The 11,917-nt window shown below is 56.9% G+C and overlaps 4 protein-coding genes across 4 annotated transcripts; 2 read left to right on the plus strand and 2 right to left on the minus strand.

Annotated features, from left to right (window-relative positions):
* Positions 1–746: 746 nt before the first annotated feature.
* B0H64DRAFT_190009 (uncharacterized protein) lies at positions 747–1,755 on the minus strand. The gene is made up of 3 exons (XM_062799049.1): positions 1,483–1,755; positions 1,253–1,423; positions 747–1,178 (listed from the first exon to the last, which is right to left on the minus strand). Exons 1-3 carry the CDS (start codon positions 1,648–1,650, stop codon positions 876–878), a joined length of 642 nt encoding a protein of 213 aa, XP_062658062.1. The 5' UTR covers positions 1,651–1,755; the 3' UTR covers positions 747–875.
* A 480-nt stretch (positions 1,756–2,235) lies between these two features.
* Positions 2,236–3,855, minus strand: B0H64DRAFT_190022 (thioredoxin reductase). The gene is made up of 2 exons (XM_062799050.1): positions 3,412–3,855; positions 2,236–3,346 (listed from the first exon to the last, which is right to left on the minus strand). The coding sequence occupies exons 1-2, from the start codon at positions 3,520–3,522 to the stop codon at positions 2,711–2,713; spliced, it is 747 nt and encodes a 248-aa protein (XP_062658063.1). The 5' UTR covers positions 3,523–3,855; the 3' UTR covers positions 2,236–2,710.
* A 2,322-nt stretch (positions 3,856–6,177) lies between these two features.
* Positions 6,178–8,641, plus strand: B0H64DRAFT_190109 (kinase-like domain-containing protein). The gene is made up of 4 exons (XM_062799051.1): positions 6,178–6,330; positions 6,448–6,588; positions 6,660–8,212; positions 8,276–8,641. Exons 1-4 carry the CDS (start codon positions 6,309–6,311, stop codon positions 8,483–8,485), a joined length of 1,926 nt encoding a protein of 641 aa, XP_062658064.1. The 5' UTR covers positions 6,178–6,308; the 3' UTR covers positions 8,486–8,641.
* A 736-nt stretch (positions 8,642–9,377) lies between these two features.
* Positions 9,378–11,627, plus strand: B0H64DRAFT_400990 (glucose-6-phosphate isomerase). The gene is made up of 3 exons (XM_062804116.1): positions 9,378–9,436; positions 9,592–10,278; positions 10,343–11,627. The coding sequence occupies exons 2-3, from the start codon at positions 9,761–9,763 to the stop codon at positions 11,505–11,507; spliced, it is 1,683 nt and encodes a 560-aa protein (XP_062658065.1). The 5' UTR covers positions 9,378–9,436; positions 9,592–9,760; the 3' UTR covers positions 11,508–11,627.
* Positions 11,628–11,917: the final 290 nt, after the last annotated feature.

Here is an 11,917-nt window from a genome sequence, read left to right on the forward strand (position 1 = left end):
CTGTTCGGAGTTAGCAGACAGAGCAGGGGATGAAACCCCAGGGATCGTCGTCAAGCTTCCCCCCTGTGCTCGGGGTGACGAACACGGCACACCTGCACAACCCCAAATCGTCGCTGAACGCAGCTTGCTCCACGCATTTTCAACAGCAATGTTGGCATCAACCAAGCCATAACATGCGATTGAAGACGTGCAAATTCATGATGGCAAGGCTCTTTCGATAAATCCTGGGGACACCCTAAACTTTGGTGGTTGGGCCGTCCAGGCAGAACAACCTGGAAGCGAGCCCAGTGTTGGCACTGGTGCCGTGTCGCGGAAACTGACAGCAATCACAGGAAGCAAGAGACAGATCAACTTTCCCGCCTTCTAGAATGCAAGAGCCAAGACGAAGATGAATCTGTGCTGTCAAGTGATTGGCTGAGCCCCACAACGGTTGTTTCCGAGTGGCCCAAAATTATCCATGCATGTGCCATGCCCCGCACTCCCGAGCCCCAACGACGTCGCATGGCACTTACACCAGGAGATCAGTCAGATCAATCAACACTTCAGCTTCTGGTGCGCGCGCTCAGGAGAATCCAGTCCAGTGGGACCTGGCCGGAATGAGCAGTGAAATGTTTTGATCAGCGCAATGAGAAATCTATTCAGAAAGTATCCAATGAAACGTGCATGAACCGTCGGCCGTCGTTCGCTAGCAATCTGTATTGGCCCGTGTCCAACAAAAGAAACCCGACCAGAGAGGGAGAGGAAGGGCAAGGGAGCAGATTGTCCTCTTCATCGGGCCCCTCCAGGCCCGCATCGCCGTCCTCTTGCCTGTCCCCCCCCGTCTGTCCTTCCGCCGCCCCCTGTTTGTGGTTATCGTCAGTCTCGCCATCCACCTTCTAGGGCAGATTAAGTTCCCGCATCCACCACGACCGTTCTGTCAGCGGCCGCTCTTCCAGCACAGCTTCGAGCCCGTTCCACGCGACAACCTTTTGGTCGCTCGTGAGGGTAAGCGGCGTGTTGGCAAGCGTCAGCAAAACCTCGGCGTCGGTGGCGTCGACAGCGCGCTTATACCTGTCCCGTCGGGGGCAGGCGTGGATCTTGAAGAGGATAAGATCTGGGAGTGCAATGTACGGAATGTAATCGGGATCGGTGGTGGGCATCTGTCGTAGCTCCAGGGTGCCGATGGGTACGTAAGGACACTGAGTAAAACAGGTTAGCACGGTTGTTGCAGACCAGAGAAGATAATGAACCCCTCTGCGAGGAATGGACTTACAAGCTCCCTCGCAATGAGATGGACGTGCATGCGAGCAGCCTCACCCTGCAGGGACTTGGAGTCGCGGTACAACTCGCCGGCTCCGTCGATGGCGAAGCCGATGGGGCCCGCGATCGAATTCTTGAGCAGTGTCGTCTCTTCCTCGTTGTCGTCAATGAGGAAGTCCACATCCTAGGCACAGCAACATCAGCTTTAAGCGGCAAGCGAACCGAGGCCGCTGTTCAACTCACGGTCGTGAAACGTCCCTCTGGGCTGTAATGAATGCGAGCAAGCCCGCCGATGACAGCGACTTTAAGGTCGGGGCGCCTGGACCGGAGGGCCCGGACAACGGTCCGAGCCGTTTGCTCGAGCTCAGCCAGGGGAACGCATGTCGGGCGGATCACATGGAGCAGGGTCATGGTGTCGGGTGTGAGAGGATGAGCTGAATAACAAGTCGAACCGTCGACAGCAGGTATGTTGCCTTAGAGTTGATGTGGGATGAGGAGGAGAGTGTGCTGGAGACTGGCCATGGTCCATGTTTGTATAAAACGATGGGTGGGCGGGAAGAGACCAGTGGTGGTCAACTGCAAGGTTCCAACCATTATCCAATAGTTGATGTTCAAACCAGCCTCACCAGGGACAGAGACAAAGAAGTCGTTTCGCCAGCGTTGGCGGTCCATTTGTTTTGCCCGGTAATCGCCGACCATGCCCACGGCGGCTTTCTTCTCTCCTCCTGGCTGCCCCAGCCGCCTGTTTTGGGCTCAAGCCTCCATCCCAACTAGGCAACAAAAATGGATCTGTTTTGTTTCGACCATGTCTGCTGTCAGTAGCGAGATCAGGGCTGGGGAGGATCAAGGAGCGAAATTTGTAACTCATGCAGTCTCTCACAAGGAAGCCGGTTCACCAACCAACACGATATCCATGGGGGAACAAATGTGCCACTTCTGAACGGAACAAAATACAAGTCGAGGAAAGACGAGCCGAAAGAAAGAAAGGCAGAAAAAAAGACAAGCCGAAACTAGGTAACGTCCGATGTCAGGGCGGAAGAGTTCACTAAGCTGGGCCCGCGTGGCCGCGCAGCTCGCCCGGCACGTGCCGGTCTCGCTGCGGGTCACATCTTTCCCCTCCTAAATTCCCTAGAGCGCTGCCGGCGGGCGAGAGCGGGGCGCGAACACCCTGAAGTCACCGCCTAAGCGCCCCAAGAGGAGCCCCGACCGGAGGTTCAGCCCTGAGGCGTCCCCAACCGGCAGGTACCCCCGGTGGCTTTGAACAGGTGTGGCGAACCGCCACACCGAAAGAAAGAAAGGCCAAATAACCTAAAGAACAAGCAGAAGGGGAAAAATGAAGCCGAGAAAAAGTCATGAAACAAGTGCAGCAGCATCCCAATTGATGTTTCGCAGCTGCTAGGCTACCATACCAAGACTGTCAATATGGACCTCGAGCGTCCGTGTTTCTGTTGCAAATGCAAAGCGGTAGCCCCTAGTGGTAGAAGCGTAGGGGGACTGGTATTCCAAGAGCGCGCTTTAGCTTTATCTCGATTTGTCCAATCGCCGCCGGCCCATCCCTGAACTCCTCGTAGAACTTCTTGAGTGATTCGGGGAGAAGGTTGATATCCAGGATCCCGCGTCTTTCGATGAAGAAGAAAATATAGCAAAAGTGTGGGACTGAATTCCCGCCAACTGTCTTGCCATTGTCGCGGGCCATGATGCGCATCAAGGCTTCCGTCATGGTGTGCGCTTTGGGGACAATGACCACAGTCTCATCCGAGTTAAAGATGCCCCTTCCTGTAGTCATTTCGTCGGTTGGAAGAGCTGTCCGGTCGGAGGCAAGCGCAAAGTACGGCGGGAGCGGATTCGTCTTGGGGCTTGCGAGAGTGGCGCTAAGCGGTGGAAGGAACCAGAGCGTCTCGGATTGCACGTAGAGGCCTACGCTCTGTGTGGTGCCTAGATCCATATGCATATGAATCGAGGGATGCGGATGTGTCCGGCCCGGGGAGTTTCCGGAGAGGCAAGTCATTGTGTCCGCGCATGCATAAACTGGGATTGAGAAGTGACCCGTTTTGATGACCTCTTTTGCGGCCTCCAAACTTTCGTCCGGGATAACAAAGTCGATGGCCTTTGAAGAGTTAGCGTCACATTCATCGCCCGTCCCTATGGGAATGGTATGATCAGTCAACTTACGCAAACTATCGTTGAAGCGCCGTGAACTTGCAAGAGATATTGACCCCACAAGACGCAAGGAATCCCGGCAGCGTTGAGCGCCGTGGCCAACGACTCTGCAAACCTCTCCATCTTGTTGGTGGTATACTGCTGGATTGCTTGGATTCGTGGTCTGTTATCAACCCGAACGTTTCGAATCGTCGCAGGAGGGAAAACCGAGGACAGGAAGCCCAGCAGATGGGGGAGGCTTTATGGTCTCGAAGGTGGAAGTATCAAACATCGGGTGACCCTCGCCTCATCAGCACCGAGACCGAGAGATCCGCTGAGCCACCGGCTGCCATGTGTCGGGTTCCGGGAAGAACAGGCTCGGTTCATTGTTGTCCTTCGTAGGCACTACCGCAACAAGACCCTCTCCCGTGTATGGTTGCCGAAATCGGGATTGTCGATGGGATACCTTCTTTCGCGTCGAGGCCGCGAACGGCAAAGCTCGCACCGGTTGCGGGTTGCCGTGCAATGGCTGTCTTTCTTCGGGCGCCCTTGAACTAGACGAATGGTTTGTGTTTTTCTCCTTCGGCCCGCAAACGGCAGGGCCTAGAACCGCTCAGCCTGACTGGAATGGCCATGGCCCGACTGCTATGGTTATCTTGCCATCAGCATCTTGCTTCGTCTTTCTTCAAGCGCAAAAAGGAAACCATGGCCGAGAGGCAAACTCCCCGAATCGGGGCACCGCTATGAATATCGAGGTACATTCTTACAGATTACCCATTCCTCCGGCGGCGGCAGGCGCGGGGCGGCTTGGGGCCTCGGTATCTTCCACGTTTCGTTGGGTTCCATCAATCTGGGCTTTGCAGTCAAGAAACCGCGGGTGAATTAAGAGATCCCTGGGCGTATGTGGATGTTGTTACGTCTGTATAATCTACACACGTGCTCGTTGGGGACTTGCCGGGATGGTTCGTTCGACTGATGAAGTCTGCCCCAGACCCATTCCATCCTCTGTGCTGCATCGGCGCGCAACCACACGCGCAACGACCCCACAATAGTTATCCACTGTAGCCAACCAAACAGCGCGGACATCCGACAGAGAATTGTCCTCGGGCTGGCGGGCCAACATCCGACACCACCATGGATGCAGTGGTTGGGTTAAAACAACAACATCTCTCTCCCCGCCCTCGTCGCCGTCGAGTCTACCTCGTCCCTGATTGACAGGGCAATGCACCTCGCCCATGTTCGGACCCCAACTATAGGGTTTGGATGCTGGTTTCTTTCGGAATTGAGTTTTTGTTACGGATAAGTTCTCCCCACAATATTTCTGGCCTCCTCCTGTCTTGCTCGGTCAAGTCCTTGATGGCAATCATGGGATCCTTACGAGCAAAATCACGTCAGTCATGTCCCATAGTTGGTCAAACCTCAACAAGCCGGTAATAATCATTGTGCTTCCAGGCACAATGCTCGGCACTTGATGTGAGCATGCCTTCACCAGATGCTTTATCGGGGTGAGTTGAACGGATGTGGCCGGTAACTACTGTGTAACGGGATGTGAAAGACATCTGAACGTGTACAGAATACAGATTAGTCAGGTAGTTTGAACTGGTGTGTCTTCCTTGTGTGGCCACCAAAGCTTCCAGCAAATCAGCAAATGCTTTCCCCAGAACTGCATCTCAACTCCTCTTCTCTGGAAGCCGGACACCCTTGTCGCCAGCCCCTTTTCGAACCGCCGGGGTGGCGGTTGATTGAAAGCGTTGAGCAAACAGCCCGATCAGCGCTCGACTCCCCCCCAAGACCCAAATCCCGGCCTCGGCTTCGTCACCCGTTAGTTAAAGAAAGAGAAAAAAGAGGCCCCAAAAGAAGCACAGAACCCTGAAAAGGAACGCGCCCGATTGACAGCTGGAGTGAAGATGCATGCCACGTGACGGCCCGAGCGCCAACAGGGACCGACCTTCTGGAACCCCTCTCCCCCTTTCTGCCCCTGCTTTCGACCCCTTCGCTCCCATGAAGAGGGAGCTTCAATTTGCCACCACGAGGCTGTGCTTCAATGGGTGGAGGGTGGTTTCCCTCGTGGTTGATGCCGCCAACTCCGGAACGGCCTCCCGCTCCCGTTGCAACTCAGCTCCACGGACGACGAAGTGGGGTGAGGGGATGGAGAGTGCGTCCATTGCATGCGCATGGCTCCAGTGAGCAGATAGGAAGGGAATGGCGCCAGAGCAGCAGATGCCCAAATCCACGGCACATTGGTTAGTTTGCTTCTTGATGGATGGATGCACATTTCTCCTTTCCGGGGCATTCGAGGGGAAGCGTTATCCAATCTCTGTGTCCCGTCCCCAACGGGTTACCAGCGTCTCTCTGTTCGGAGAGATTGCCAGAAGGCAATCTCTTGTCATGAATAGGTCTCCAAGCTTGACACATCCGCTGCTAAATTTGGCTCGCCGGGGAATTCGCATGTTGCATGTTTTGCTTCACCCACGGCCTGCGTCTCAGATTCTGGTGTTGCGCTTTGCAGGGACGGGCCGTTGGCTGTTTCCTGTGTACGTATGTCGGCATGTCCAGCCCGGGCAATCTGCGGGGCTTTTTCGTTACTTTCGTCAAGGGATGTCCGCCCCACGCTGCCCCGGCGGTGCGACGGTCACGCTGAGTCCACTACGGTGGTTTCGAAGTTAGCGTCCCCCAGCTTGGCCCGCACCACAACTCTCCTGCTGCTCAGGCCGCCCGATCCGTCACCTTAACTTGGACTTCGACCTGAACCAACTTGGGCGGCAATTCCCCTGCCGCGGTATCGACCATCGCTTTTGCTATTATTTAGCCCTCCTAGAATCGGATCCTCCCTTTTTTTTTTCTTTCGGGTTCCGTCCTTCCCCTTCAAAACACCCTCCATCCGACGATTATCGACATCCGGGCGGCGGATCTCTCCCGTTCCCTTCGCAATGTCGTGGAAACTAACCAAGAGTATGTACATTCCCGCTCGGTCCGAGAGCCTCCAGCGCCACTTCGCATTCGATGTCGCTGCTGCGGGCTCTGTGTGTGTGTGTGAATGTGGCGTTGCTGACAGCATCGTGACGTTAGAGCTGAAGGAGACCCATCTGGGTCCCCTAGCGAACACGTTCTCCCGATCCCCGTCGACGGCGACCGTCACAGAAAAGGACGATAAGGCCCAGGGGGCGGCCATCTCTGGAACAGCGACGCCTACAAACGAGAGCACGATCGGTGTGTGGACTTTGTCCCTCGATCCTTTACCCCCTTCCCCCCGCCGCGTGTTCTGACTTGTTGTCTCCCAGCCGCCTCGGAAGCACTCTCTCAAGCGCCCGTCGTCAAAACACCCAAACCCGGTATCCTCGTCGTTACTATCCACGAAGGCCAAGGGTTCTCACTCCCAGAACAACACCGGAATGCCTTCACCCCGTCGCACGGCGGCAGTTCGCTGTCTACGGGCAACGCTCTCGGCATGGTGGGCTCGCCGCGCCCCCAGTCGTCGTCCCGGACCACGGCTTTTATGGGCGGCCGGCCCCAGACGTCGGGCGGATTTAGCGGGATCCCCACGAACCACGGCCGCATCTCGACAAAATACATGCCCTACGCCCTGATCGATTTCGACAAGGTGCAGGTCTTCGTCAACTCGGTCGAGGGCAACCCCGAGAATCCCCTCTGGGCGGGATCTAACACACAATACAAGTTCGACGTTTCGAGAGTCACGGAGCTTGTGGTACATCTCTACATCCGGAACCCCAACGCCCCACCAGGCTCCGGTCGGAGTCAGGATATCTTCCTTGGCGTGGTCCGCATCAACCCCAGGTTCGAGGAGAAGCAGCCGTACGTCGAGGATCCCAAGGCAAGCAAGAAAGACCGCGAGAAGGCCGCGACCGAGCACGCGAGCCGTGAGCGCTCTTTAGGTCACAGCGGCGTCGAGTTCGTCGACGTGCAGTACGGCACCGGCAAGCTCAAGATCGGCGTCGAGTACGTCGAAAACCGGGCTGGCAAGCTCAAAATCGAGGACTTTGAGCTGCTCAAGGTGGTTGGGAAGGGCAGTTTCGGCAAGGTCATGCAGGTGCGGAAGAAGGACACGAGCCGGATTTACGCCCTCAAGACGATCCGGAAAGCTCATATCATCTCGAGGTCCGAAGTGGCTCACACGCTGGCGGAGCGTTCCGTGCTTGCCCAGATTAACAACCCCTTCATCGTGCCGCTCAAGTTCACGTTTCAGAGCCCGGAGAAACTTTACTTCGTCCTGGCCTTTGTCAACGGCGGCGAGCTGTTCCATCACTTGCAGAAGGAGCAGCGTTTTGATGTTAACCGCAGTCGCTTCTATACCGCCGAGCTGCTGTGCGCCCTCGAATGTCTCCACGGGTTTAACGTCATCTACCGCGACCTCAAGCCCGAGAACATACTTCTCGATTACCAGGGCCACATTGCCCTTTGCGATTTTGGCCTCTGCAAGCTCGACATGAAGGACGAGGACCGCACCAACACGTTCTGCGGAACGCCCGAGTACCTGGCACCCGAGCTGCTGATGGGCAACGGCTACAACAAGACGGTCGATTGGTGGACGTTGGGTGTGCTGCTCTACGAGATGTTGACGGGTCTCCCGCCGTTCTACGACGAGAACACCAACGAGATGTACCGCAAGATTCTCAGCGAGCCGCTGCACTTCCCCACCCACGACGTTGTGCCACCGGCGGCTAAGGACCTCCTGACCAAGCTGCTGAATCGCGACCCGCAGCAGCGCCTGGGGGCCAACGGATCTGCCGAGATCAAGGCGCATCCCTTCTTCCATGCCATAGACTGGCGGAAGTTGCTGCAGCGCAAGTATGAACCTGCGTTCAAGCCCAGTGTGGTATGTTTAAAACGCCCCTCGTCTATACAATGGAAGCCAACGAAACTAACGAAACACTCCCAGGTCGACGCCCTGGATACGGCCAACTTTGACCCCGAGTTCACGTCTGAGTTGCCCCAGGATTCGTACGTCGACGGGCCGGTCCTGTCCGAGACGCTGCAAAACCAGTTCACCGGTTTCAGCTACAACCGCCCGATCGCCGGTCTCGGAGATGCTGGCGGTAGCGTGAGGGACCCATCGTTCGTGGGAAGCATCCAGGGCAGCCTGAGATAAGGAAATTGCCGCATTAGAGTTGCTGTAGCGACACGGAGTGGGTTGTAGCTACCGGGGTGGGAGAAGGGATGTTTGTCCGGCTCACGGCGACTCTTCGACACGCTGGGCCAAGCAAGCCAAAGCGAGTGAGTGGGGGCACATCTGGCAGAGAAGGCCCGGGGCATCACTAGCGTAGGTAGTCAGGTCTTTGCTTTGGACTTGCAAGCGGAAAGCGGCTACTACCATTTCATATTTTTTCACATTTTGGCGGTTGGGCATGGTCAACGGGATTTTTCTGTCTGTTACTTGTTCCTTCTTCGGTTTTTGTTTCGATGTCATTGGGACTGAAGAGTGTAGAATGCGCCCAGCCTCAACTTCAACGAGGGCCGAGCCAGCCAAAAAAAAGAATATCAGGATTTGGCAGCAACAAGCAGCAACAAGCAGCGACATCTGTATTGGATCACATACTGCATACCAGGTCAGTTCGTCCGAAGCCGGCTTGCAGGGGAGTGGGGGAGTGGGTTCGGAGGGGGGAGGGGGGGGGGGTACCTCTGAGCACTTGTGGGCTGCTTGGTACCGATGTGCCTTTTGTTGCCCGCTGGTACTCAGGGGATCGATGTTGTGATGCCATCCCTGTCACCATTGCTCCTGTCCATCTCCCGCCCGCCGCCCAACCCCCCGCGCTTGCTATCTGAGGCTCTTATTCAGCGCGCCAGGCAAAATGGCTAAATCCGCCGCTGTGGAGAGCAGCAGACGAGGGATTTGACGCAGTTGTCGCGAAGGTGGGGCAGCCCGAGCATGTATAGTGACGTCCCCGAAGTCACGTCTGCTTGATCGACGTGGTTCATGGCATTGATGTTATTTTTTGGTTTTTATTTTGCAGTTTTAAAACCCCTCAGAAGCCCCCCTCCGACGCTCTTCCATTCTTATCAATTACCTTATTTTTTGTGTGTGTTTTTACCGTGTATTTTGGTAAGTGCGTGCCTCCTTTTTGTGTCCTTCTGAAACCAACACCACCTCCCACGCCTTCCCTCCTGTGGCGCCGATACGTCAGTCAGTCAGCGCCGCGCAGCTGCCGTTCTGGTTCCGCATGCGGGGCACTCGAGCTCGCAGCTAACACAAGATATCAATCACCCCACTTCCCTCCCCGAATGCTTCTCCGGACTCAACAATCCACGCACTCTAACGGAATAGAACTGCAGCAAGCAGGATAATCTGGCTTAGGCCCTGCATTCTCCCGAAATTCAGACCGAAGAGAACAACGGCAGCCAACTCAACTCAAATCACGACTTCACGATGGCCCCCGCAAACACCCTCCCCGCCTGGGCCGAGCTTGAGGCTCACCACAACAAGGTCGGCAAGTCCTTCGTTCTCAAGGACGCCTTCAAGGCCGACCAGAGCCGTTTCGAGAGCTTCTCGACCAAGTTCACCCTCCCCGCCGACATCTCGTCCGAGGCCAATGGCACCGAGATTCTGTTCGACTTCAGCAAGAACATCGTTAACGAGGACACCTTGAGCCTGCTTATCAAACTCGCCCAACAGGCCGGCGTCGAGAAGAAGCGCGATGCCATGTTTGCCGGCGAGAAGATCAACTTCACCGAGGACCGTGCCGTTTACCATGCTGCTCTACGCAACGTCAGCAACGCCGAGATGAAGGTCGACGGCGTCGATGTCATGAACACCGCGGGCGGCGTCAACGACGTGCTCAAGCACATGCGCGAGTTTTCGGAGCAGGTCCGCAGCGGCGAGTGGAAGGGTTACACGGGCAAGAAGCTCACCACCATCATCAACGTTGGTATCGGAGGGTCTGACCTGTGAGTTGTATTGTTCCCCGTTTGGTGGCCCCGAGTGCTCTGCTGACTCGCCATGCCATGATAGCGGCCCCGTCATGGTTACCGAGGCCTTGAAGCACTACGGCGCGAAGGACATGACTCTGCACTTTGTGTCCAACATCGACGGCACCCACATCGCTGAGGCGCTCGCCAACTCCGACCCCGAGACAACCCTTTTCTTGATCGCCTCCAAGACCTTCACCACCGCCGAGACCACCACCAACGCCAACACGGCCAAGTCCTGGTTTCTCGAGAAGACAGGTGGCAAGGGGGATATCGCCAAGCACTTTGTGGCCCTCTCCACCAACGAGGCCGAGGTGACCAAGTTCGGCATCGACGCAAAGAACATGTTCGGCTTCGAGAGCTGGGTCGGCGGCCGGTACTCAGTCTGGAGCGCCATCGGCCTGAGCGTGGCCCTGTACATCGGCTACGACAACTTCCACAAGTTCCTGGCCGGCGCCCACGCCATGGACAACCACTTCCGCCAGACCCCTCTCCGCCAAAACGTCCCCGCCCTCGCCGGTCTCCTCTCGGTCTGGTACTCCAACTTCTTCAGCGCCCAGACCCACCTCGTCGCCCCCTTCGACCAGTACTTGCACCGCTTCCCCGCCTACCTCCAACAGCTCTCGATGGAGTCCAACGGCAAGACCGTCACATCGGACGGCTCGCCCGCCAAGTACACGACCGGGCCGATCCTGTTCGGCGAGCCGTGCACCAATGCGCAGCACTCCTTCTTCCAGCTCGTGCACCAGGGCACCAAGCTGATCCCGACCGACTTCATCCTGGCCGCGCGGTCGCACAACCCCGTGTCGGACAAGCTGCACCAGAAGATGCTCGCCTCCAACTACCTCGCCCAGGCCGAGGCCCTCATGGTGGGCAAGACGGCCGACGAGGTGCGCGCCGAGGGCGGCGTGCCCGACCACCTGGTCCCGCACAAGGTGTTCCTCGGCAACCGCCCCACCACCAGCATCCTCGTCGGCGGCGCCGTCGGCCCCGCCGAGCTGGGCGCCCTCATCGTCTACTACGAGCACCTGACCTTCACCGAGGGCGCCGTCTGGGACATCAACAGCTTCGACCAGTGGGGCGTCGAGCTGGGCAAGGTGCTCGCCAAGAAGATCCTCAAGGAGATTGACGAGCCCGGCGCCGGGACGGGCCACGACGGGTCGACCGGCGGCCTGTTGGGCGCCTTCAAGGCGTACGCCAACCTGTGAGGGGCGAGACGGGGGAGGGATTGGATGGGATGGGATGGGATGGATAGATACGCATGTCTCTTGCTGGGTAAAGCAACGTAGTTAGCGATGGTGAACGGGAAAAAAGCACAACGAACGAATGGTCTTCTTGATGGTATCTGTTGGGCGCCCTTCCCAACTTCCACCCTGTTGATGATGCTGCATCAATTCAATGCCCCCGAGTGATCGATTATTTGCTAACGACGAATGGCGACCCTCCCATAGCAAACGAGCGAGGCGGACCCGAACAAAGCGACGCCGACCCAGACTAAAACCAGAGAGCCCATTTTTTTCCCATTCCCAATGTCCCAGATGATGATGAGCGGGTGTAGAAAGAATACGGTCTCTTGCCCATTCTGTGCCCCTCCCCCCGTTTGACCGCCCCAGCCATT

The sequence above is a fragment of the Chaetomium fimeti genome (assembly GCF_033439085.1).
Source record: "Chaetomium fimeti strain CBS 168.71 chromosome Unknown B0H64scaffold_5, whole genome shotgun sequence".
Classification (NCBI taxonomy): domain Eukaryota; kingdom Fungi; phylum Ascomycota; class Sordariomycetes; order Sordariales; family Chaetomiaceae; genus Chaetomium; species Chaetomium fimeti.

What these genes read in the sequence shown, in the direction of transcription:
- B0H64DRAFT_190009 (XM_062799049.1), bottom strand. Translation starts at nt 1,650, where the DNA reads ATGACCCTGCTCCATGTGATCCGCCCGACATGCGTTCCCCTGGCTGAG. An exon ending in CAGAGGGACGTTTCACGACC is followed by an intron (nt 1,424 to 1,482) that starts GTGAGTTGAACA and finishes TGCTGTGCCTAG; the next exon opens with GATGTGGACTTCCTCATTGA. An exon ending in ATCTCATTGCGAGGGAGCTT is followed by an intron (nt 1,179 to 1,252) that starts GTAAGTCCATTC and finishes TGTTTTACTCAG; the next exon opens with TGTCCTTACGTACCCATCGG.
- B0H64DRAFT_190022 (XM_062799050.1), bottom strand. Translation starts at nt 3,522, where the DNA reads ATGGAGAGGTTTGCAGAGTCGTTGGCCACGGCGCTCAACGCTGCCGGG. An exon ending in GCGCTTCAACGATAGTTTGC is followed by an intron (nt 3,347 to 3,411) that starts GTAAGTTGACTG and finishes AACTCTTCAAAG; the next exon opens with GCCATCGACTTTGTTATCCC.
- B0H64DRAFT_190109 (XM_062799051.1), top strand. Translation starts at nt 6,309, where the DNA reads ATGTCGTGGAAACTAACCAAGA. An exon ending in GTCGTGGAAACTAACCAAGA is followed by an intron (nt 6,331 to 6,447) that starts GTATGTACATTC and finishes TCGTGACGTTAG; the next exon opens with AGCTGAAGGAGACCCATCTG. An exon ending in TACAAACGAGAGCACGATCG is followed by an intron (nt 6,589 to 6,659) that starts GTGTGTGGACTT and finishes GTTGTCTCCCAG; the next exon opens with CCGCCTCGGAAGCACTCTCT.
- B0H64DRAFT_400990 (XM_062804116.1), top strand. Translation starts at nt 9,761, where the DNA reads ATGGCCCCCGCAAACACCCTCCCCGCCTGGGCCGAGCTTGAGGCTCAC. An exon ending in GGTATCGGAGGGTCTGACCT is followed by an intron (nt 10,279 to 10,342) that starts GTGAGTTGTATT and finishes ATGCCATGATAG; the next exon opens with CGGCCCCGTCATGGTTACCG.